We start from the raw sequence: 25,126 nt of genomic DNA, 5'->3' as shown, positions 1-25,126 counted from the left end.
AGGGTTGCTGTAAGGATAAAAATAAGCATGTGCATCACCCTGAGCTCCTTGGAGGAAGAGTGGGATATAAATGTAAAAATAAATAAATATTTTTAGGGGGGAAATTTAACGGGGAGAGCAACCGGCCCTATCCAGCCCCAGCACAGCATCCTTCCAATGTCGGCTGTTGGTGTTTTACCTTATATTTCTTTTTTACATTGTGAGCCCTTTGGGGACAGGGAACCATCTTATTTATTTATTTTGGAAACCACTTTGGAAACTGTGTTTGTATATACGACTATATATAAATAGTAGTAGTAGTAGTAGAGCTCCCTGCACACGTCACAAAGTTGATGTCCCTTGCATGTCATCAATAGAAGTGGCAGCTCAGCACCCAAACGGCTGCATCTGCACAGCTGCCTTTCCCCCACTCCTGTCCTTGAATTGAATGGGAACATCCATTTCCACAATGCACCTCTTGCTGTGGAACACCTTCCTTACAGGCACAAAAGTGCAAAAACTGTTCATTGCATGAGTGCAGCATTAGTCTTTATGTCAGCCACTATTTTTTGAAACTTACAAGTTCATAATTTGGACTATTCTGAGCACCGAATCTGACCAATTTGGCTGGCTACCCAAAGCAGCTATAGTATTTATTTAAAACAGTTATTTTAGCTGTATTGGAATCCTTGTGCAGAGAAAGGAAAACGCTGTGAAGATTAACTCACACTGGAGTTACTACTGAGGTTGAAAAACTTCTTAATATATTTTGACGAACTGTAGGAGGCCAGATGTAAGAACTCAACCATTTGTGCTAGTCCCATAAGATGTTTGTGAATTTACGTTTATGGCCTACGTGAATCTTCGTTGTCAAGCAAATTTTATAGGTTTAATATTTTTCAAGCACTCCAATATGCGAGTAGTGTAAATTCCTCTTGGAAGGAAAGCACACGTTTTACCTGATGATCTTGGAGAATGCCGAGAGTGAGAATGTTCCTTTTCGTGGTCCAAGATCACAAGGAAAAGAAGGGGCAGTGAAGATTGAGCCTGCCATGAGGATCTCTGAGGCTGCTAATCTGCAAAACTGGCATTTTATGCTCTGTTAAGTATACTATGTTGTTGGCATGTCACCCTGATCCTAAACCGCAAGCTTCCACCAGGCCGTTTCTCACCCACCCCCGCGTTTAGTATCCACCCTGACGAAGACTTCTGGAGAACTCGAAAGCTTGCTCAAAACTTTGGGACCTTTCGGTTGCTCCCATGAATAAGTTATGACCTATGACATATAACTATAGTAGTAGCCGACTTCACTTTGGGGGTTTTCGTTTTCTTCCTAATGGACTAACTCGGCTACCTATTATTTTTGCGCGCGCACATGCAGGCAGTCACTTGAACCCGCATTCATCCCTGGCGTGTCGTGAGAACGCGGCTCACCAGAACCAGCTCCCGCGGGCTGCGGCCAGAAATATGGCCAGCGCGATGCCCTGATTGGCACCAACCGGCCTCTTCCGTCCGAAGCGTTCCAAAATGAAACAGAGAGATTACCAACGTTCGGAAGGAAACCTCCTCAGCCAATGAGGGAGCAGCAGAATGATCACGGCTGCGATGAGCGTTCGGGGCGGAGCCATGTGCTTCCTCCTCCTCCTCTTCCCACGTGCCTTTCGCTTTGTATCTCCTCCCCCCCTCCCGGTGTGGCTGTGTCAGGATTCGCTTTTCTTTCGGTTTCCTTTCTTCCCAGCCATCGCAGCCGGTTTTAGGCGACGATGGAGCTGTTTTTGATGCGGACGGAAGACGGCCAGGCAAGTGAGGAAGAGGAGGAGGAGGAGGAGGAGGAAGGCTTTTGGGAGTACGACTCTACCTGGGAAGACGGCGACGACGACGACGAGGAGAAGAAAGAAGGGGATGGAGAGCAGCTGGAGGAAGAGCAGGAAAAGAAGGGAGCGGAGGCGGCTCCAGCCTCAGCAAATACAGAGGAGGCTGGAAATCAAGAGAAGCCCCAGCCACCTGGGTGCTGGCGGCCGTCCAACGCCAGGTGGGCCCGAGGTAGCCAGGTGAGGTCTCCCTTATCCCAGAGGTGGTTGTCTTGTGAAGTAAGTGGTACCTGATTTCTTCCAAGTGGCTGGAGAGAAAGAGGCGGGTTCCCCTTTGGGCGTCTTGCATGCTTAGCACGGATCCAGGGATCCACATTGCGGTTTTGCAGTCATTTGCACCTCCCCCATTTCCAGGATCTCTGTAATAAAGGGGCAGCAGCTAAGCGGGGAGGGGATGTGGAAAGCGGGGTGATGGGTTACATAGATTTCTCCACCCCTTATTAAGTTTCTGGAGTAAATAAAAAAACAATGGGGGGAGTGAAATTCAAAGGCATAGTGGAGATGGATTCAGAGAGATTCTATAAAACATGAGTGACACCCCCCCCCCGCCTCCCAAAGGGTATCTTGTTTAAGCAATGATTCCCCGCCCCACCCCCTAGATTATCTGGCAACTGTTTTGCAGCCCATGGGATTGCTGGAATCTGAATGACAGCTGGGGAGCCTTTATTTATTAACCTGTTTCTATACCACCCAAACTTGTGTCTCTGGGTGGTTTGCAATTAAAACCATTTAAACATTAAATCAATTAAACAAAATCATGTAAACATTAAAATCCCAACATTAAAATATTAAAACCATCAGTCTAATAAAAAACCTGGGTGAATAAATGTGTCTTCAGTCAGGGGTTTAACAAGGCTGGAGTGGGCCCAGAGACAAAATTTTAAAATGGGCCCCTTGCTGATACACACACATACTTCACAATATATAGTCATGTGACTTGCCTCTGGGGGGGCCCTCAAGGTGTGGGGGTCTCCGGCAGCCATCTCCCCTTGCCTAATAGTAGTTACGCCCCTGTCTTCAGTGCCTTTTTAAAAGTTGCCAGAGATAGGAAGGCTCGTATTTCAACAGGGAGCACACATTCTAAGGTCCAGGGACAGCAACAGAGAAGGCCCATTCCTGAGTAGCTGCCAAATGAGTTGGCGGCAACACAAACCTCTCCAGATGATCTTAACAGGTGGTGGTACTCATGGTGAAGAAGACATTCTCTTAAATACCCAGGGCCTAAGCTGTTTAGGGCTTTATAGGTAATAACCAACACCTTGTATTTTGCCCGGAAACCTATCAGCAGCCAGTGTAGTTCTTTCAATACAGGAGTAATATGGTCTTTCCTCGATGACCCAGATACCAACCTGGCTGCCACGTTCTGAACCAACTGCAGTTTCTGGACTATGTACAAAGGCAACCCCACATAGAGTGCATTGCAGTAATCCAGCCTAGAATTGCCGAATGCCACCCAGTGAGTTAGCTGGGATTAACTCAAGTTTCCTAAGGCCAAGTTACAAGGTTTCTGCTTCAAACTGCAGGCATGGGATTGCATTTTTAATGCTTGCACACCTTATTCCATGCATGTAGAAAGCTAGCACTCCAGGAAAACATATTCTAGCCCAGCCTGCTTCTCAGTAGGCTACTTTTCAACAGATAGATGCTCTGACTATTCAACAGATAGATTCATGGACTAGCCTTTTCCATCCGAAGTGTTCCAAAGGCCACTTTTCTATACACAGGAAGATGGGTTTGGGGATCGGTTAACATGGGGGCACAGTCAGAAATCTTGCCGTCCTGTCTACTGCCTGAAGTGTGCAGCCCAGACATACTCTGCCATGTGATTCTGCTAGACATGTAGAAAAGCCCTAAGTTCCAGCTCAAACATTCTGCTTAGCTATGAAAACTAGTCTGGTTCTGACTATGAGATTGTTCTTCATCTTTTTATTATTTTATTTTGTGCACTCTCGTGCTGTCTTTCTAGGAAATAAGGCAACAAATTATAAAACCCTTTCTAGCAAATAAGACAGCAAATAAAGTAATTATACAATGTTTTTATAAGAGGCTTAAAATTATAGACCTTTATTTATTAAAAGAAAACTTAAATGGTGCAACCGTCAATCAGCCACTATAATATATATTATGTGTGTATATATTACAATATATGATGGATAAAGTAAAGTGTGCTGTCAGGTTGATCTCAACTCCTGGCTCCCACAGAGCCCTGTGGTTTTCTTTGGTAGAATACAGGAGGCGTTTGCTGTTGCCTCCTCCCACGCAGTATGAAATGATGCCTTTCAGCATCTTCCTATATCGCTGCTGCCCGATACAGTACCAGTGGGGATTCGAACCGGCAACCTTCTGCTTGTTAGTCAAGCATTTACCTGCTGTGCCACTTAACGTGGTATAGATGGATTAAAAAAACCCTTATGATGCACCAGTTTTTTCAGGCTTTTAATTGATTTTATATCATTATTTTAATCATTTTATCCTCTTTTTATATTGTGTATTAACTTACATACACTGCCTAGAGATGCACATGTCAGGCGGTATAAATAAGAGAGTGTATGTGGATAGCAACCTAATATACAATATTAAGGAGCTTAATTAATTTTTTAAACAAGCTTTCTAGAAAAGATATGTTTTAGTTGTTGGTGGGCAAAGTTGGAGCCAAGCAAGCCTTCCTTGAGAGAGAGTTGCATAATCTCTATGCTCTTTTAGGACATGACTGTGCATATATGGGAAGGATTGAATCTAAAGCATGTTCATTTTGTCATGTTCCATTTAGAAATGTTTGTGCATAGTCTTGTCTGCCTGTCTCTTTAAAATTGCATTTATTTTAATGGAAGTTCTTGATTACTTTTGGATGTCAGATGCATTGCCTTAAGACTGGGGCAGCCTTCCTTTTATTAGGATGTTAAAACGAAATGCTTCTTGGCTGCTTTATGATTCTCACAGTAAGAGATGGCCACCAGTTATCCTTTGGATCATCACATTACTTATGTAACTCATCTGAACAGATGTGCTTGGAATAAATTGACAAAACCTCATGAGATTACTTAAGAGTCTACCTCCCAACCAATGCATAACATCTGAAGGAGGCTAGAGCCAGACTGGGGAAAGGCTCTTAAAAGCACCTAGTGGTACACTTACAAATGCATTTCTAGCAATCTGTCTGGTTGAGTTTTCTTCTTATTTTATCTAAGCCACCTTGTATACAACTGTGAGGTACAAATAAATATGACCAACATCGTATTCCTCCTCTGGGTTGTCAGGGCAGGTGACAGATAACTAGTTTTGGAAAGCGTTGGAATTGATATGATGCAGGGGTACGCAAGCTTTGGCACCAGTGTTCCCTCTAAGGCGTGCACATGTGTGCATGCTCACAAGGTTTTTTAATGTCCGCTCAGTTAATTTTAGATCCTGCCCAGGCTGAATCAAGAAGGCCCCATTCTGAATGCAGGGGTGCTCACACTGCCTTGATACTGCCGCCCAGAACAAAACACATTCTGCACAGAGATGGGAAAAATCAGCGGGGACACCGTTTGGCACTCCAGCTGTTGTTGAGATAAATTATGCCTGGGGATGATGGGAATTGTAGTTCAACAACCACTGGAGGACCAAAGGTTACCTGCCCATGAGATACATCATTGCCTTTGATGCATATGCTCATTTCCTCTTCCCCACTGTCATCCAAAAATTTACTTTAGGTTTTCAAATACTGAAACAATCTATATACGGATAGTGGGATGAGTGTACATGCTTCTCTTAAATGCAAGTCAACTTGTAAGTGCTTGCAATCTAGGAAGTGCTTAATAAGTGGTGCAGTAATTCTTCTCTCCCAACATAGTCCTGGGACATGGTCTGAGGGCACCTGGTGAGCCATTTTAGTGAGGCTAGGCACAGCGGAAAATGCTTGACCTACAAGCAGAAAGTTACCGGTTCGTATCCCCACTGATATGTTTCCCAGACTATGGGGAACTCCTGTATCAGGCAGCAGCGATATAGGAAGGTGCTGAAAGGCATCATCTCATACTGTGCGGGAGGAGGCAATGGTAAACCCCTCCTGTATTCTACCAAAGCAAAACCACAGGGCTCTGTGGTTGCCAGGAGTCAACACCGACTCGACGGCACACTTTACCTTTAAGCAGGTCTACTAGTTCTCATCAATACCTTGCCGAACACAGGAAGCTGCCATATATTCAGTCCTTGGCCCCTCTAGCTCCGTATTGACATCACTGACTGTTAGTGGCTCTCCTGGCCAGGAGCCTTTCCCAACCCTACCTGAAGATGCCGGGGTGAACCTGGGACCTTCTGCATGCAAACAGATGGAACATAGGAAGCTGCCATATACTGAGTCAGACCATTGGTCCATCTAGCTCAGTATTGTCTTCACAGACTGGCAGCGGCTTCTCCAAGGTTGCAGGCAGGAATCTCTTTCAGCCCTATCTTGGAGAAGCCAGGGAGGGAACTTGGAATCTTCTGCTCTTCCCAGAGCGGCTCCATCCCCTAAGAAGGGGAATATCTTACAGTGCTCACACGTGTAGTCTCCCTTTCATATGCAACCAGGGTGGACCCTGCTTAGCTAAGGGGGCAAGTCACGCTTGCTACCACAAGGCCACTCCTTCTGTATTTGATCTAGAGAAAAGGTGCAGTCACAACTATTGGCATGTACTGTGCTTATAAATGCCCACAGGTCTATAGTTGCTATGTATAGGAAATTAAGTTAAGAAATGCAGCACACAAGAGGAGGAGGGGAGCACCGAAGCTCAGAGTACATGTCCAGTTGTGCATAACACTAAACTCTGGTTCTGGCATTACATCTTAATTGTAACATTTTATCCCAGGGTTCATTTTTATTGTTTGCATCTGGGTGATGAAAGATTCAAGGGGATGGGCAGGGTGGTAACTATATAATTTCTAGTCTAGGAAAGCGAATTAGCAGTCCACAAGAACCTTGCTTCACCTATCTAGGAGAAATGGAAACTCACACAGTTCTTGGTTTTGCATTGTAACTTGGGGGAAATGAAACTGAAATTTGAGGCTATAGACACAGTGTAGACTGAATTGAGTAATCTGCTGCAGCCGGAGTGGATTTCTAGCTGGACAGCGGTGCCATTTGAAACGGGTTGCAGGATTGTTGTTGTAGATAGACGGTTACTCATGCCCTTTTGATATTTGATTGGCTTGAGCTGTGCTGACTGTAGAACAGCCTTGGAAATGGAGAGCTGTTTGTTGGATGATGTCTTGACTAAATTTGTCAGTGCTAAAGCCCTAGATGAGAACAGCTCCCCTTCCCATCCTGCAAGCTAGGAGTAAAAAAAAGTACTTGCAAGACAGCAGACTCGAAATTTATTTTTTATTTATATTTATATATGATATGTATGTTTTTGGTTGGTTGGTTTATATTCCACCCTTCCAAAAATGGTTCAGGGCGGTTAACATCAAAATAAAAACAGTTAAAATCAATTAATCAATTAAAATCATTAACATTTAAGATAGCTTAAAACCAAAAATTTAAAACCATAAATCTAATTAAAAGTCTGGGTGAATAAATGGGTCTCCAGTGCCTTTTTAAAAGTTGCCAGAGATGGGGAGGTTCTTATTTCAGTAGGGAGCACATTCCAAAGTCCAGGGGCAGCAACGGAGAATGCCCGTTCCTGAGTAGCTTCCAAACGAGTTGGCGGCAACTGCAGACGAACCTCTCCAGATGATCTTAACAAGTGGTGGGGCTCATGTCATGTAGATGTATGAAATTTGCTTATATAGAGTCAAGCCACTGATTGATCTAGCCCATGGTCTCTTAACCTTGGGCCCCCAGATGATGTTGGACTACGACTCCCATCATCCTCAGCCACAAAGGCCATGTCTGGGGATGATGGGAGTTGTAGTCCAACAACATCTGGGGGCCCAAGGTTAAGAGACCTTGATCTAGCCCACTAATGTCTCATCCTTGATTGCAAGGCCCTGTGGGCTAGTGGCCGCCCCATTAGCCCGAAGTGTGGCTCCCTATCCAATTGCTTGTTTGGGCCTGTGTGAAGCTTTGGCCAACGCTGAATATTCTGCACAGTCCTCTGCACTGTTCCCTCTAAGGCGTGTGTGCACTCACAAGTGTTTTGATGTCCGCTCAGTTAATTTCAGATCCCACTCAGGATGAATCAGGAAGGCCACATTCTGAACTCACATGTGCACACGCACTGTCTGGATACTACCGCCCAGAACAAAACTCATTCTGCACAGAGATGGAAAAAAATTAGAGGCCCCCTGGCACCATGTGGAGACCACTATTCTCACTGTGCAGTGCTGTTTTTTGACCAGTGTTGGGGGCTCGATTAAGGGGAATGGAGCCCTCTTGAGCCCCTGCTCCGTTTTGGAAGGCGTGCACGGACTGCTTCAGCGTGTAGCACTTCCCCGCTAGAGCTCTTAAGGGAGGGCCCTCTCTCTCTTAAAGGGTCCTCCCGGAACTGAAGAAAACACAGTCCTGTGTAGAGGCCAGCACAGTGGGTCACCGCTTTCAGCTGAAAGCTTTTTTGGCACAGTGGCCCCTGCTTGACAGATACAGATCATCACTGGTCCACTCTGATTGGCAGGAGCTTTCCCAGGTTTCTGGCAGAGGCTCTTTCTCTGCACTTGCTAAGCAGGGCAGAGATTGAAACTGGGTCTTTCTGCGTGCAAAGCATGTCCAACTAGCCCGTATCCTGTCTTCTAACTGGCAGCACTTCTCCCAAGTCTTGGCCTCTCTTCCAGCTCTGCTTCCTGAGATTCTTACCTCTGAAGATGCCAGGGATTGAACCTAGGATCTTATACATGCAAGATGTGTGTTCTACATAAGAAGAGCCATGCTGGATCAGGCCTATAGTCCAGCGCTCACAGTGGCCCACCAGGTGCCTTGGGAAGCCACACAACCTTGAGATGAAGGCATGCCCCCTCTCCTGCCATTGCTCCTTGCAACATTCAGAGGCGTCCTTCTCATGCTTTTTGATCTACCCCTCCACTATGGCCCAGCCAATGTTCCTTTCGGCCAACAGCTGCCTGCCTTAATTGCTTCCAGCTCCACTTCCGATCAGCTTTTCTTCCTTTACAGTTTCCATCTCTCTGTCCACACATTTGAGTCATTTCCTTAATGCATTGTGCTAGCTATACACTCTGAATGCAACCCGTGCTATCTGTCATTATTCAACTTCTGGTCCATATAAGGATTTTTGAAATATTTGAGAGAGGATCCTCTTGGAAATCTAAGCTTACTCTTCAGCTACATTCTGCATTTTAGATACCCACCTTCAGATAACTTTTAATCTCCTAACTCTGTGATAGCTTAATGGCTATTGAAAGAATTAAAAACCTAACTGGAAAAATGAATAGGAAAATTCATGAAATTATGTGAAATGTGTGTTCTGATACCTAAACCAAAGTTCCCAGTGTATCTAAACTTCTACTTTAAACTGTGTGTTCTGTTTTCAGGCTCATCAAAGGCGAAATTTCCCCCTGAATTCTAGAAGATATAAGGTAGGAGTGTAAAAACCTCTGTGCCTTGTCACAGGCAGAGTATTGATCTAAATCGATGCTCTTCCCCTGTGTCCTTTGGCTGATCAGCCTGATGTGAATTGGTATTCTGGCGAACAAGCTATTTTGTTGTGCCAGGGGGCTGTTCTTACTTTCCCAAGCAGAAGGACTAGTTTTGAGCTGCAAAGAAAGTCAACCAAACACTTCCTTACCGTGAGTGATAAGCCTACTAGCTTGGATGTTTCAGCATGTTTACTTGAAAAAAATGTCAGCCGTCCAATTAAAGTGTGTTTAACAAAGTGTTTGGTATCCTTTACACTTGGGTCTCTTAGAAAATTGTCCAAGAGACTGAGCTTTGGTTTGGGAAGTGCTTGGTTCAGTTCTCTGATCATCTCTGCCATGAACTCACTAGGTTATATTAGACAAACCATTCTTTTTCAGACCTCCATGTGTGATATGGAGTTAATAATATGGGTCTGCATTACTGAATTGAAAAGTTGACTGAGATTGTATATGTGAAGTTCTTCAAATGCTCCAAAGGTGCTATATAAATGCTGGCTGATTGAGATTTATTCAAAGAGAGAGGAGGAGCGTTTACAAAAGGGGAGTACAGATTTCTCTTGACTCCTGAATTGTGTGTTCATGTGAATATTAATATAAGAAGGCCCAGTTCTTCCTTTTCTGGACTGTTTCTGCCTATTAGAAAGTATGAAAACTGAACCCAAGAACAACTTGAAGGTAGGGGTATATCCCACCATGACTTCACCAGATCTAGATTAGGCTTTCATTTTTCTGACTTGGGCTCCCTCTTCTCTCTTAGAGCACAAATGGACGCAACTGGATGGCAGCGAGAGATATGCAGAGATACAGGCGGCATTATCCAGTAAGGGTTTGACAATCATTGCATTTTCTCCATTAAGCTTCAGAGACAGTTGACTGAGGATTTACTCCTGTCAGGTTTGAGTCCCCACAGGGTAAGCTTACATCATAGGAGAGCTTCTGGTCATGGAGCTCATGGAGGCCAAATATCTCACCCAGAAATGACTCTGTTGGTGGGTAAGAGAGGTTGTAGCTTCCCCCCATGATTGGCATTTAGCAGTGGTTCTTGGGCTGCCCATACCCTGGTACACACAGCCTTCAATCTGAACATAGGTCCTCTGGGACCAGCCACCAGGGTGAGGCGGCGGGCCGAGCTGGCTGCCAGGTTGAGGCAGCGACAGCAGGCTGAGCTGACTGCCAGGGTGAGGTGGCAGCGGGCTGAACTGGCCACTGGGGTGAGGCGGCGGCAGCAGCAGGCCGAGCCGACTGCCAGGGTGCGGTGGCGGCGGGCCGAGCCGGCCGCTGGGGTGAGGCGGCGGCAGGAGGGGACGGGCTGGCTTGAAAGCCGGCCAGAAACTGTGGGTGTGTGGGAAGAGAAGCAGGTCAGGCAAGCCGTCAGAGGTCCAGATGCTCTGCACCCGGGCCCACTAGTTCTTGATTATTTAACTGACTAGATATGCATGCAGTATATTTGCATATGAGAGGACCGTTTTTTTCCATAGGGGAAAAGATGCATTTTGTTTGTCTTCTAGACCGCAGTTTTCCAACCATCAGTCCCAGATGCTGCTTGGCTACAACTCTCTCCATTCCCAGCCGTGTTGGCCTTTGGCCATCATGGCTAAGGATGATGGAAATTTGTACCCCCAACAACATCTGGGGACCCATGATTGGGAAACTCTGTTTTAGATTATGTATACACATGTATGTATTGTAGCAAGAGCATAATCTGAAAAGACTCATTTATTGTTCTCCCTCACACAGAAGTGATGCTTCTTTTAAAATGATGACTCCCATTTGCAGTTTTTATAAGAAAATTATTTTTAATTAAAAAAATTACTATTGGTTCATCAAGAGTGCAGCCAAAATGCCTTTATTGGTTAACTGATTGACTCAAAGTTGCAGCCTTCTGTATTTTTCTGCAGTACAGCTGCTCTCTTGTTTTGACATTTTGTGGATTGTATAGGGTGATGGGGGGAGGTGGGGCTGAGCTGATAGTGAGTCTTCCTGCAATTGAATTGGAAGTGGAACTAGGTCATTAGGCTTCAGCTTCCTCAGATCTGGGATCCACCTTATAATGGCAGCCTACAAAGTAGGACCCAAACTTAATTTTTTCATACATGTTTACACTTCTCCTTCTCTTTCTGGAGTAAGCAGATAAAAGAATGAGGTTCTTTTCATAGTAATGAATGAAGAGCAGAGTCTGGCCCATGCCCCTACCCATGTCTGGCAGAGTAAGCCACTCTGTAACAGCCTGACTAACAAAGCACTGGTGCTTCTGAAAAGTTCAACTAACTCAGCTCCATTGTTGGCTCAGCAATGGTAGCAAATTTTGGTGATATCCTCTTCCCCGGAACACATTCTGTGCTTTCCAAAAATAGGTCCCTGAAGGTCGTGCAGCCCTTGGGGATGTATTTTCCAGTGACACAGAGGGCTTTTATCCTGGCGAAAGGGGAGGTAATCAAAATTCACATACACTAGCACTGGTGCAGCAGTAGCCTGGAACTCTTCAGAAGCACTGGTGCCACACCTGTCCTGTTTGTGTCAGGATGTCAGCCACTGCCTCTGCTGATATACCCTCTCCCATACAACTGTTAAAAGCTAATTCTTTGCATCTGCTCTCATTTTCTGTCTCTTGCTCCTTTTTGGTATACTTTTCTCTTGGTTTAATTGGGGGAGGAGTTTTTTTTAAAAAGAGAATGGCGGGGGGGGGAACCATTGGCATAACCCACCTGAAGTAGGGGTGCAACTCATTTTATGAATCCCTATCTCTGCTAACGGGGCAAAGAGGAACCTCTCGATGTAGTGATTCTCCTATTGCAGGGAGAGAGCAACTGTCTCCATTCATCCCCAGCACAGCATCATTCCTGTGTCTGTTGCTGGTGTCTGCCTTGTGTTTCTTTTTCAGTTGTGAGCCCTTTGGGAACATGGAACCATTTTCTTCTCTGTGTGTGCTGCTTTGAGAACTTTTTGTGTTGAAAAGCAATATATAAATAATAATAAACCTCTTTGTTGATGACCAGTGGCCTTCATCTCTTCCAGTAATCATTCTAGCTCTTCTGGCGTTATAGCTTTCTGGAATGACAACAAATAATCTAGGTGGCTATAGGGCACTTCCAGCCTCCGAGGCAAGTTGCCTCTAAATACCAGTTGCAGGGGAGCAATAGTTGGAGAGAGGGCATGCCCTTGGCTCTTGCCTGTGGGCTTCCCAGAGGCATCTGGGGGGCCATTGTGTGAAACAGGATGCTGGACGAGATAGGCCTTGGGTCTAATCCAACAAGGCTGTTCTTAGGTTCTTATGACAGAGCTAGTGTGTGTGTTTAAAAAATCTTCTTTTGTATGTCTCTACCCCTCAGGATTTGGAAGAAACAGACACTGACATCCAAGAGGAGGAAATGTGGAATCTGAGCTTTTACAAAAATGAAATTCAGTTTATGCCTCACGGTACGACTGTCACTATTGTTTTGTTTTGAAAGGGAAGCGGCAGCTGCCAGGATAAGTTTTTCCACTGGGCTAATGTAAGAGGGAATCGTATTTGGCTAAAAAGCTTTTCTTGCCAGGCAGAAAATAAGTCACACAAGCTACTCAGGTCTCCCTCCTCACATAAATACCTGAGGGCTATATCTTTTTTTATAGGTTTCTTCCCTCAGGAGTCAAACTTAAATCTGCACAGGGAAGCCATTGTTCTCAGTTGCTGCAAGGAACTCCACCATCTCCTTCAAGTGCTTATAAACGCTTCCTTGATGTAAGCCAGGATTAATCATTGCCCTGTGATGTCTTTGTGCCATTCATGGGCAAGAATGAAACCAAGGGTATTTTCAGACAACCGGTACTTTGCCAAGGGCACAGTGGCTGACATCCTAAGAATGTGCAATGAAAAAAGTTTAATTAGTTAGAGAAGGAACATAGGAAGCTGCCTTTTACCAAATCAGACCATAGGTCCATCTCGCTCAGTATTGTCTACACAGACTGGCTGCGGCTTCTCCAAGGTTGCAGCCAGCAGTCTCTCTCAGCCTTGTCTTGGGGACGCCAGGAAGCGAACTTGGAACCTTCTGCATGCAACCGATCTTCCCAGATTGGTTATTCCCCATCCCCTAAGAGGAATCTCTTACAGTACTCACACATGTAGTCAACCATTCAGATGCAAACCAGGGCCAACCCTGCTTAGCAAGGGGACAATTCACACCTGCTAAGACCAGCTCTCCCCTCACAGATCACATAGTTGTGCAAAATCAAAAGGATTTTCAGAATTGTGCAAAGGTTCTCTTCTCAAATTAGGCTTGTGCATCTGTTGCGCAAGTGCATATACACACTTTATTGCATTCATAGTCCACCCCTTCCCTAAGGAGCACAGGACAGTGTGCACACAGTTCTCCTGTCACCATCATCACCCTTCTTTTTTTCTTTGCAATTACCTGATAGTTTGACTAGAAGTCCTCTCTCAGCCCAGAGACTGGGCTTGTTCTCACAACTGGCAGCTGGGTAGGCCATGCCTTTTGAGCTGTGTGTGCTCATGAAAAACGTTTTTGTGTGAGCAAATATCAAAGGAGGAGGAGGGGGAAGTGATTGTATGGGTAGGATGGTGAAGGCATGCTTTTCCTCCACTCTTTACAGTAGTGGGCATGTGATCTGTGTTGACTGACGCCTTCCTACCCAAATCAAGGCTAGCAGAATATCGCTTTTCCCGTCCTCCTGACACTAGATATGTGCACGAACCGAGTGCATGTACCAGTGTACATGCGTTGAACATAATGTGTGTACAGATCTGTGTATGTATAAACTGTACAGAAGCAACATTCAAGGATTGTGTTCACTATAGTTACAATCTGTGTACACTTACAGTTATTCAGACACTGTGTTCAATGCACATATGGTAGTGTACTTCGTGTTGGTATCCTGCATTCGAGTGGGCCTGTATACACATTCACTTTAAAATGAACGTGTATATATAGTCATTCACACAGAAATGCATACATGTGGGCAGGTACAGTGTATTGTCTGAAATGGAGCTAGAAATGCTCAATGCATGTACAGACATGTGAATAGAGTTATGGTGACTGGCCGAAGGATTACCCAGTGAGCTTTTTATGACTAAGTGGGGATTTGACCTCGAGTGTGCCTCGTCCTAGTCTGTCATTTTAACTGCAACACCATGCTGGCACTCCATGTCTCTGAGTTTTTGTAAACTATTTTAAGTGGTATCTGAAAAAGCAAGTTATACAATATGTTGGTTATTGGGGCTCCTGGAAATTGTGGCTAGTCTGCTCTCTGGAGCATCTGACTCCTCTTCTGCATGGTAGCACTGGCTACCAGTCCATTTCCAGGCTTTAATCAAAATGTTGTTGATTATCTTTTTAAAGCCCTCCATGGCTTGGAACCAGCTCACCTAAAGGACCATTAAGATAACCCTTCGGATTCAGAATCCAAATTCAGATTTTCCCTCATAGAAGTGAATGAGGAAATCAAAACAAATACACTAAAAATCACTGGTTGGTCCTAGAGCCTTGAAACTTGCCACTCATGTGAGGAAGGGAGGGTCAGGGCCTCTTGTAATAAATTTAAAGAGAATTGGTCAATTCCCTGATTTTTGGTGACTTTTTTTTCCCTTTTAAAAATGATGAAATCTGGTTTAAAACAAGCCAGAATTTTACAAAAACTTTGGAAACTGGAGACTCTTATTGGACCATCATTCCATCCCCATGTGGATGAATCTGCCCTTTGCCTTCATGAAAGGGGTAACAGCATGCCCCTTTTGCATCCCCCCCCATTATTTCAGTTATGGATGAGCATATGGTTATGAAATCTGGCATACCTTGTAAGGACTTGTACTTTTTCCCCCCAATGGGTCAATCCCCAGATTTGGGGGGAAATTAAAAATGGCTAAAAATTGTGAAATCTGGCTTGTGTTAAGCTAGAACTCCTTTTAAAAAAACAAAACAACTTCTGAAACTGAAGAACCCTTTATTGATGAAAAATGGAAATCCTATTCCATTTTGCTAATTCTGAAATTGTGAAGTATTTCCAGAATTCTGATATTTCAGAATTCCGACTTTACTGATCCAATTTAAAAAAAAAAAGATTCAGATTTTACTGATTTCTAACAATTTGGGGCAATTCTGGATAAAATCTGAATCTTCGAATCTGAATTTGCACAGGCCTAACAAATTGCAGGGCATGATTACAGAATATTTATGACCCAGTCTAGTCCATTAGCTGGACAAGGGAGATTCAATCTCAGCAGCACGCACTCTAGTGAGCTTTGCAAGAAGTACATCTTTGTGCCATGAGCCTCCTGAAACTGTCACAAGGTGCTGAGGCATGCAGCTGTCTGCTAAGAACTGGGAGTCAGCCAGTGACTTGGGGAACCGAGCTACTGGGAATAGATTAGATCTCATAAGACCTGTATGTTTGCGCACTGAAAGTGGTCCAAGGGCAGTACAGAAGAAGCATGTGCCTATCCATTTGCTAACAGCTCTGAACTTGGCTGCACAGAATAAGAGGCTTCGTATTTATATCTAAGTCGTACCTTGCCCACAGAGTAATTATTCAGAGGGCAAGCTGCCTCATACCGAGTCAGACTATTGGTCCATCTAGCTCAGTATTGTCTCCCCAGTCCGGCAGTGACTTCTCCAAGGTTATAGGCAGGACTCTCTCTCAACTCTGTCTTGGAGATGCTGCCAGGGAGGGAACTTGGAACTTTCTGCATGTTGATGCTCTTTCCAGAACAGCCCCCCCCCCAAGTGGAATACCTTACAGTGTTCACACATGTAGTTTCCCATTCAAATGCAAACCAGGGTGGAACCTGCTTAGCAAAACTCATGTTTGCTACCACAAGACTAGTTCTGCCCTATCTGTATTGCTGAAGGCCACTCAATTGTCCCCTAAAGACCTTGCCTCTAGAAGCATATCCTGCGATTCTACTCTCCCCCCCCCCCACCATTTCACTATTGGGTGTGTGGATGTGTGTGTAAGTAATGTATATATTTCCTCTCTTTTAGGTCTCTTTATTGAAGAACTCCTTAAGAAGTGGCAGAATGACTATGCAACTCTGGAAGAAAACCATTCGTATATTCAGTGGTAAGTGCCATTTGGAATAGCACATGGAAAAATGTTCTTGACTGCTGCACGTGTTTGGGCAGTCACACTCTTCTCTCTTCTCTGCAGATGTTTGATAAAACCTGAGCATCTTCCAGAGGGGTTGTAGTTTGCTTCATTTGGGTAGGCCTGTAATGGAATATTAGGTTAGGTTTGCATTCTGCCACTCTAGAAATGTCCCTGGCTGCCATAGGGTTAAAGTGGGTCACAAAGAAAGGTGCAGTGCTGCTTTGAGATGGGTGATCCTGGCTGCCACGGCAAGCACCATCATGGAACATTTGGATCCCAAAACTCTGCCCCGTGTATGCCTTGGGTTGCTCTGGCCTCTATTGAGAGGTAAAATTCACCTGCGGAGTCTTGATCATTAGAGGGACATCCATAGAATGTTAGTTGGAAGGGACCTAGGGGGTCATCTAGTCCAGCCTCTGGCTCTGTGCAGGAAACGGCTATAACCTCTCTGACAGATGGCTGTCTGGCTTTGGTTTGGAAATGTCCACCGAAGGAGAGCTCGCCACTGAATGAGGCAGAGCGTTCCACTGTTGAACAGCTCTTACCATCAGGAAATTCTTTCTAGTGTCTAGCCTGAATCGGCTTCCTTGTAATTTCAATCCATTGGTTCTAGTCCTGTCCTTGGGAGCAACAGAGGGGAAAGTGTGCTCCTCCTGTACGACAGCCCTCACACCATTTGTAGATAGCTTTCGTATCTCCCCTTGGTCTTCTGCAAGCCAAATTATCCTATCCTCCCTCTGGCCAGTTGGATCTCTCCTTGTGGTTCAGGCGAGATTGAATCTGTCCACCGTGTGCTGCTATATTGTCCCTTTTTGTAATGACCGTTGACGTAGCTTTGTTATTACATTAACCCGGCCGAACTGGCGGATTTTATGTTGCACTTCTTCTTACAAGTAAGCAATCTTCTGCTCCACACAAGGTTGTTAAATTTTGTGGCGTCCGCTATTAAGATCCGCCCACAATTAATTTCTGCTCTCTAGATCCCACCATAAAATGTTTACTTTGTTGGTGTACTGTATGATAGATCTCATATCTGAATTCTGTATAATTTGTTGTCTATGTCTGATGTATTATTGTACCCGTCCTCTCCTGACACACAGCAACTCCCCGCCCCGCCCGCCCTTTAGGGTGCAGTGGGGTATACGGCTTGATAAATGAAAGGTCCTGTTCTCAAACTTTTCTAGTAGTCCGGTGTCTTGAGTATGACTGCCAAAATTAGGGTTCCGATGTAATGTGGAAGAACCCCAGCAACCCTTCGATTCCCAGCAGTCAATACTAAATGTCTTCTATGTATGTAATTATCCCTTCTAAATCCGTATCATTTGTCCTGAACCAAAGGAATAGGGTGGGCTGTGTTGTACTGAACAGACAAGAAGTTCTGCCTAAAAGTAAACAGTTTCTCACACTTGGTTTTTGTTCTGTTCTCCAAATGTAGCACTGCCACTTTGCAAATAGGAATCATTTCGTTCATGCTCTCTGCCCTGTTTCGACTGGCAAACTATTCCTTCCTTCTTTCCAGGTTGTTTCCTTTGCGTGAGCAGGGGATGAACTGGCGGGCACGGCTTCTGACGCGCGCAGAGATCCAGGTGGGGCTCCTGCTTTTGAAGATCAGCTTTAAGATCTCCCCGCTCCATACTTTTAGACTATTCTGCCCCCTTTCCCCACCTCTGCTGAAACGGGACCATATCTGGCTGTGATGGTTCAAATGCAGTGCGTCTGCATTCCTGTCAGTACTGACTATTGGCCACTGTGGCTGGGGATGATGGGAGTTGTAGTCCAACAACCACTGGGGATGATGGGAGTTGTTGTCCAACAACTACTGCTATCAGGAGACGCCCTGCTCATATTCACCAACCCCAGCATTGACTTCTGAACCCATGAAATCCAGAGGGTGCTTCCTCTGACTTCTCAGTAGGGTGAAGATGTCTTGCTCCTATCACTTACTCCAGAGAAAGCTTGTTGCCTATTCTTCCCTTGAGCCCCTTAGAGTTCAATCTAAGCAGAGAGCTGGTATGATGTAGGGGTTGGAATAGGACCAGGGAGGCCAGAGTTCAAATCCCCATCCAGCCGTGAAACTCACTCTGTGCCAATCCCTCCCCTCTCGGCCTAGTGTACCTCACAGGGTTGTTGTGAGGATCAGCCATTACCAAGACTTGGAGTTCCTTGAAGGAGAGCAGGATATAAATGTAAAACTAAACAAGACGGCTACGGGCACTCTGCCTCCTGCAGGATGTGCACAACTCCTCCTCCTCTGCTGTATCCTGCTCGCCTTTTAACTCCACTTGCTCATCCTCAGCAAACCTTCCTGTGGACTTGGGTGCCTGTCGTTATCATTTTGCCTTCATTCTGTACTCTGCCCCTCTTCCTAGGAGCCTGGTTCAAATCTAACTGCTCTGAATAGGGGTAGTCTTGGGGCCCCGCTAGACAAACAGGAGACTTGGTTCTCTCACTTTTAATACAAATTAATCTGGTTAGTGGGGAGGGGGGTGTTCAGATTGCAACCGTGCTGCTGGTAGGGTTAACCCTTTTCTCTCTAACCTGTTTTCCTGGTGACAATTGCATTCCGCCCCCTCAACACACACACACACACACACACACACACACACACACACACACACACACTGCCATTTGTCTTGCAGGTCAAAAGGCAGCTTTGGGGTGACTTTCCTTGGGGAAATGATATGTGAGGAGGAAGCAGGGGGTGGTTGTTTTTTTAACTCCTTTCCCAGTGCCACGGTCATGATTTGTATCCACCCTCTCCTCCTGTGCCTGTTACTGCTGGTGTATTTTGTTTTTACACTAGAGCAGCCCTTCTGGATGAGGCCCAAGGCCTATCTAGTCCAGCATCCTGTCTCACACAGCGACCTTCCAGATGCCTCTGGGGAGCCCACAGGCAAGAGCTGAGGGCATGCCCTCTCTCCTGTTGGTGCTCCCCTGCAACTAGTATTCAGAGCCATCTTGCCTCTTAGGTTGGAGGTGGCCTATAGCCCTCAAATCCACTGAGAGACTTGTCATCCATGAATTTATCTAAGCCCTTCTCAAAGCCAACCAGGCTGGTAGCTGTCACCACATCTTGTGGCAGAGAGTTCCATAGGCTGGTTATGTGTTGTGTGAAAAAATACCTACTTTGGTTGGTCCAGAATTTCTTAGCAAGCAGTCAGTGTCATTTCAACTCCCATGCTGTGTCTGATTTTGCTTCCTGACACTTGTGGCTTTCTTTCCAGTTCCACACCTCTAGGCTTTTGTTTTTGTTTTGACACTTTCAGGCCTTCAGAAAATCAAAGCAAGTCATGAGGAGGTTCATCCAGGCTTACAAGCTCATGCTGGGATTTTATGGCATTGAGATGATTGATGAGGAAACAGGAGAACTGAGAAGAGCGGAGAATTGGTCCGAGAGGTTCCAGAACCTCAACCGGTGAGTTGCTCAACCGATTCAACCCATTTGAGCCCACCCAGCTCTCCCTGATGAATGGTCAGCCTGCAGGCAATGCAATTCTCGTTAACTTGGGGGCAGAGCACGATGGGAGAAACAGTCACAATTGGGCTGCCAGGAACCTGAGGAACCTTGTTTGGTGTCCCCTGGCTCATTAGGACAAGCTGCTGCTGTAGCCACCCCTGTGCTGGGACCTTTGTTTGCTATGGTGAGCACAATCAAAACAGTGGGTTTTGTTTTTAAAAGAATGTAAGCATGAAGTAGAAACCATGCATTTTTAGCTAATTCTCATAGTGAGGTCTAGAAACTTGCTGCTTTTTTGTTAATCTGCCCACCGCTGTGTATGAATCTGCAGACCAGATCAACATATTCTTACCTGTGCCTTTCCAGAATCTGCTTCATAGCTACCTTTTTTTAGCTACCTTTAGTACCACTCAGTGGACAACACACACCCTGTGCAAGCATCTACTTCCTAGATGGCTTTAAGAGGGGCTTGGATAACTTCATGGGGGAAAGGTCTATCAATGGCTACTAGTCTGAAAGCTATAGGCCACCTCCAGCCTCGGAGGCAGGATGCCTCTGAGTACCAGTTGCAGGGGAGTAACAGCAGGAGAGGGCATGCCCTCGGCTCCCGCCTGTGGGTTTCCCAGTGGCATCTGGTGAGCCATTATGTGAAAAAGGATGTTGGACTAGATGGGCCTTGGGCCTGATCCAGCAGGGCTGTTCTTGTGTTCTTTCCAGATTCAAGTAAGCCGAACCTGGTCTTAACATCCAAACTGCCCAACTTCTGACCAAAACCTCTTTCTTACCTACTTTTTTCAGAACTGAAACTCACTTGAAGTTGGGTTCAGATCCTGGGTTCTCTGAAGCAAGTAGGTTCGAATGAGTCAGGACACATCATGACATCCAGCCCAACCAATCTTAGAAAAGAAGTGGGTGGGAGGCGGGGGCGCTCCTGTGGTTGAGGGACATCACGCGGAGCTGCGGAGCTCAGCATTAACGAAGGTTCTGTGTGGCACCTGAACCAGCCCAGTGTATTTTTGTCACATACTGACTTTATCTGGTTCTCTCCCCCACCCCACAGGTATAACCATAATAATTTAAGGATCACTCGTATCTTGAAATGCCTGGGAGAGATGGGGTATGAACACTATCAAGTGCACCTGGTGAAGTTCTTTTTGAGGGAGACCCTGGTTCATCAGAAGCTCCCTCGGGTATTGCAGAGTGCCTTGGATTACTTCATGTTCACCGTCCGAAATAGGCGGCAGCGGCGGGAGCTAGTTCACTTTGCATGGCAGCACTTTGAACCGAAGCACGAATTTGTCTGGGGCCCTCGCAAGAGACTCCTGAAATTCAGGCCTCTGTCCTTGGAGCTCCCAGCCAGCCAGAGACCCGAGGAAGAGCAAGAGGCTGCTAGAGATGGAGACGCTGTGAGAGAAGATGAAACTGCGCCTCCAAATCAGACTTGCACAACTGGCCATGCTGCTGGTGATCTGACTGTGCCTGTTGCCAAAGCTAGTACCAAGCCGGATGTTCCATCCAATGACCCTGTGCCAGACAAAGCTAATGAGATAGAAACTACCTCCACAAAAGAAGGTGACGGAGAACAGGCTAATGACGATACAGAACCCCAGATGGGGCCTGCGACCAAACCTGAGGCTTCAGAAATGGCACACAAGTCCAGCAGTCTTGTGCCAGCCGCAAAAGACAAGACAGAGGAGGGTGGCAATCGAGAAAGCACGCCTGCTTTGTCTCTCCAGTTGGAAAGAGAAGGTCTTGCAGGTGAGTCTGGGAATGAAGACAGCGAAAGTCTGAAGGAATCCAAGAAGAGGAAGCTTGAAATGATCCGGTTAAGTGGGGAAAGTTTTGGATTGCAAAGCCCCACTGACATCGAGAAGATCTCCTTTAACCTTGAAGAAGTTGTGATTGATAAGGAAAGTCCATGCAGTCTTCTGCTTGCAGAGGAGAAAGCGAAACTGCTGGCAGTTGAAGGAGACGACGGGGGCAGTATAGATATAAAGGAGGCTGAGCCGCGTGATGCAATGATAAAAAGACGCAAAGTCGATAAGATGGCACCTAATGATGATGCCTCGGAAATGACAGCAAAGGTGGACACGAGCCTGGACTCTTTCCAAGGCCAGATAGTAAGTTGCACAGTTCCTAGCACCAAGGGGACTGACCAGAGCTGCCAAGATAAAATGAAAACAATCAATGGTTCTTCTATAGAAACACTGCCTGAATGCAGAATAGTAGATGTGGATTTATTGGTTAATTCCAAGACTACTACTGAGCCTGGGCTTCCATCAGATTGCTCTGTTCCAGTCCAAGGGACTGAGCAAGAGACTACCTCCACAATAGAAGGTGAGGAATTGGAATCTAGGGAAATTCTTTCAGCCGGTAAAAAGGAGGAGGAGGGAGGTGGTAGTGCAGAACCGGAAGGAGGAGAGGCAGGAAAACAGGTAGAGGAGGAGGCAGATATGAATAAAGCACTAAAAGCAGCAGAGAGTAAAAACCCTGCAGGAAAGCCAGAAGAAGGAGGGTTGGATCTCAAATAAGGTGAGACTATTCTGCTGCTTCTAAAAGAAGGTAATAGGACAGACCTTCTCATGAGTAGTTCAGAACCGCTCCAGTCCATTGCCTGCCTGTGCGTGTGTGTGCATGTGTGACTTTTTAGGAGTGGTTAGTCTTTGTTTTTTTAATAAGAGTTTGTCGCAGATGAGATCCCAAGGTGGTTATCTTTATTGGTGCGGAAAGGATTCAGGATGGGTAATACTCCCAATCTAAGTTGGTGACTTGCATTTTCTTGATGATTTGAGTTTTTTAAAGGAAGGAATTTCCATGCTTTTCTCTTTGAATGATTCCAGACAGCTCTGGTTAAGAGACATGAGGGCAGGGGGGAGGTGTTTGGGTTTTTTTGGTTTTGTTGTTTTTTTAGCAATGAAAGTTTTATGAATTAAGCCACTTTGTGGGCGTCTTTTTCCAGTGTTTTCCCCAAAAGAATCTATTGTTAAATTAACCTTGTTTTACTGTAATAAATAAAAGACTTAACTTTTGGATGCAAAGGTTCTGGTTTCCTTTCTTCATCTTTAAACTGCATGCTCTTTTGGAGAAATGGCTAAATACCCTGCAAAGCTTTTGCAGAATTGTATTTTGAGACATTCGATGCAGCTTTTTTAAAATGTCAGAAATGGGGAACGGCAGCTGCTTTCTTCCCCCTATGCCCCAGTCTTTGTGTATGTGTGTGTGGCCCAAATCGTTCCTGACTGTGCTCTCTTCCTGTGTCCTCTCCTTGTGATGCAGGAAAATATACTTTTAACATTATATATTATTTTTAAATGTTCAGAATACTTTGCACGTTATCTTGTTTTAATAACTCCATAATGTAGATTTGACTCTTATAATTTGAACAGAATATGCACTATTAAAATGGCTTAGCCGTAAACAAATGCTTATAGCAGTCCTATATAAATCCTATCGTAACCCTTCAGAATGTTAAACCTATAAGATAAGAATTTCATACAAGTTTTTGGGTTGGGGTTTTTTTGGGGGGGGGGGAGTATTTATGGTTCCAAAATAACACGTTTCTCCCACTATATACAAATATTTAAATACAATACACAAATACAAATATTTAAACACACACAAATACAATGAAAATATACCACTCTTCAACAAAAGTACCCAAAGCGATTTACATAGATATAAAGATGGATCTTTATTCCCCAATGAGCTCCCAAACTAAAAAAACAAAACAAACATAAAATTGGCACCAGCAACAGCTGCTGGAGGGATGCTGTGCTGGGACTGGATAGGGCCAGTTGTTCTCCTCCTGCTCAATAAAGAGAATCACCAATTTTAAAAAGTGACTCTTTGCTCAGTTAGCAGGAAACATACATGTACACACCTATCCCAAGTACATGTATGTGTGCACACACACCCTCTATATTCAGTTACAGCCACATATACTTGCATATGAGACAGAACATGCTATATCTTTAAGTCATCTTAAATTGTTGCAAGCAAAGCAAATGGTTTTGCATTATCCTATATTCTATTATTCCAATAATTGATAGAATATTTTTAAAGCATCAACTTTACTAAAATTGCAACAAAGACTTTGGCTTTCCCTGGCTCTCCATATTGTCTCACTCACAACAGGATCTTGCCTGTTTTACTTAAACCAGTGTATTCAGTTTTCCCCCAACAGCAGCTGTTTCTCTAGACCCAGATAAGATCTATCACAGGAACTTTATAAAGCAGACAGCCAAATAACATGGTGGAGGTTTTCCTTGCTTCCTGCCACAAATAAGCTGGAGTGGCCCCAGGCAGCAAACTTTGCCACTGATGACTGCTTGTGTTTCTGCTCCTGTCCGGAGATGCCTCCCATGGACTTGCAACAACATCACCTTCTCCAGTCCCATTGGCCCCAAAGGCACAATGGGCAGCTGCAACAGCTCCCAGCGCACTCAGATGCCTGCAGGACCTTCCAGAGCCCTTCAGAACTGCTCAGCCTGCCCAGGAAGGTGGAACATGTCCGAGTGAGTGGCAAGCACCTTAACCCCTTCCCTGTTGTTCAGCCAGGTCACAGCCTGCCTGGCCTGCAGATCACGTTGGGGGCGGGACACACAGCCAACCAGAAAGAGGCTGTCCAAGACGGCACATGCAGGTGAGCTATGTAATCGGCAAGCCCCACCTGAGCTCTGGAATTAGATTAGAGCCCATTAGGCAAATCCAAGGACTCCAGAGCATCCTGGAAAGCACCTTGTCCGGTGTCCGGCACTCTGCTGGAGCACTGCCAGTGAGTAGAGGTGCTCCCCTGGAGGAGAGGGCATGGAGGGACACCATCCCAGCTAACTGGCCGCTACAGTTGGCCAGAGCAAAGGGAGGGCAACTTTTCCAGGAACACACCACTCTCCAGCCGGCTTAGCAGGGAGGACCTATGCCCACTCATCAGTTGTCCCCTCCCCGTCAACTTGGTGTCTGCACCCTGCAGCAGTGAGAATCAACTTTTCTTGGCATTGTGCACAGGGAATACAATTCTTGGAAGGAGGTTCAGACTATAAAGTCATTTGCATAAGGATGAAAATTAACAGTTGCTGGCAGCCCCCTCCAGCCAAGGGAATCCTCGAAAGAGGAACAGGAGAGGCAAGCACCCTCACCTGGAAACTGGCCTGCCCCTACCTCCCTTTAAAAAAAAACTATTTTATTTAACCTACTC

The 25,126-nt window shown here is 45.4% G+C and overlaps 1 protein-coding gene across 1 annotated transcript; it reads left to right on the top strand.

Annotated features, from left to right (window-relative positions):
- The first annotated feature begins 1,603 nt into the window (after nucleotides 1-1,603).
- On the top strand, nucleotides 1,604-22,970 carry OGFR (opioid growth factor receptor). The gene is made up of 8 exons (XM_053250057.1): nucleotides 1,604-2,030; nucleotides 9,294-9,338; nucleotides 10,156-10,218; nucleotides 12,728-12,815; nucleotides 16,370-16,448; nucleotides 17,995-18,061; nucleotides 19,742-19,890; nucleotides 20,993-22,970. Exons 1-8 carry the CDS (start codon nucleotides 1,743-1,745, stop codon nucleotides 22,461-22,463), a joined length of 2,250 nt encoding a protein of 749 aa, XP_053106032.1. The 5' UTR covers nucleotides 1,604-1,742; the 3' UTR covers nucleotides 22,464-22,970.
- The last annotated feature ends 2,156 nt before the right edge of the window (nucleotides 22,971-25,126 follow it).

Source organism: Hemicordylus capensis, chromosome 4 (assembly GCF_027244095.1).
Source record: "Hemicordylus capensis ecotype Gifberg chromosome 4, rHemCap1.1.pri, whole genome shotgun sequence".
In the NCBI taxonomy this organism is placed as follows: Eukaryota; Metazoa; Chordata; class Lepidosauria; order Squamata; family Cordylidae; genus Hemicordylus; species Hemicordylus capensis.
This window is presented reverse-complemented; position numbering and strand designations above follow the sequence as displayed.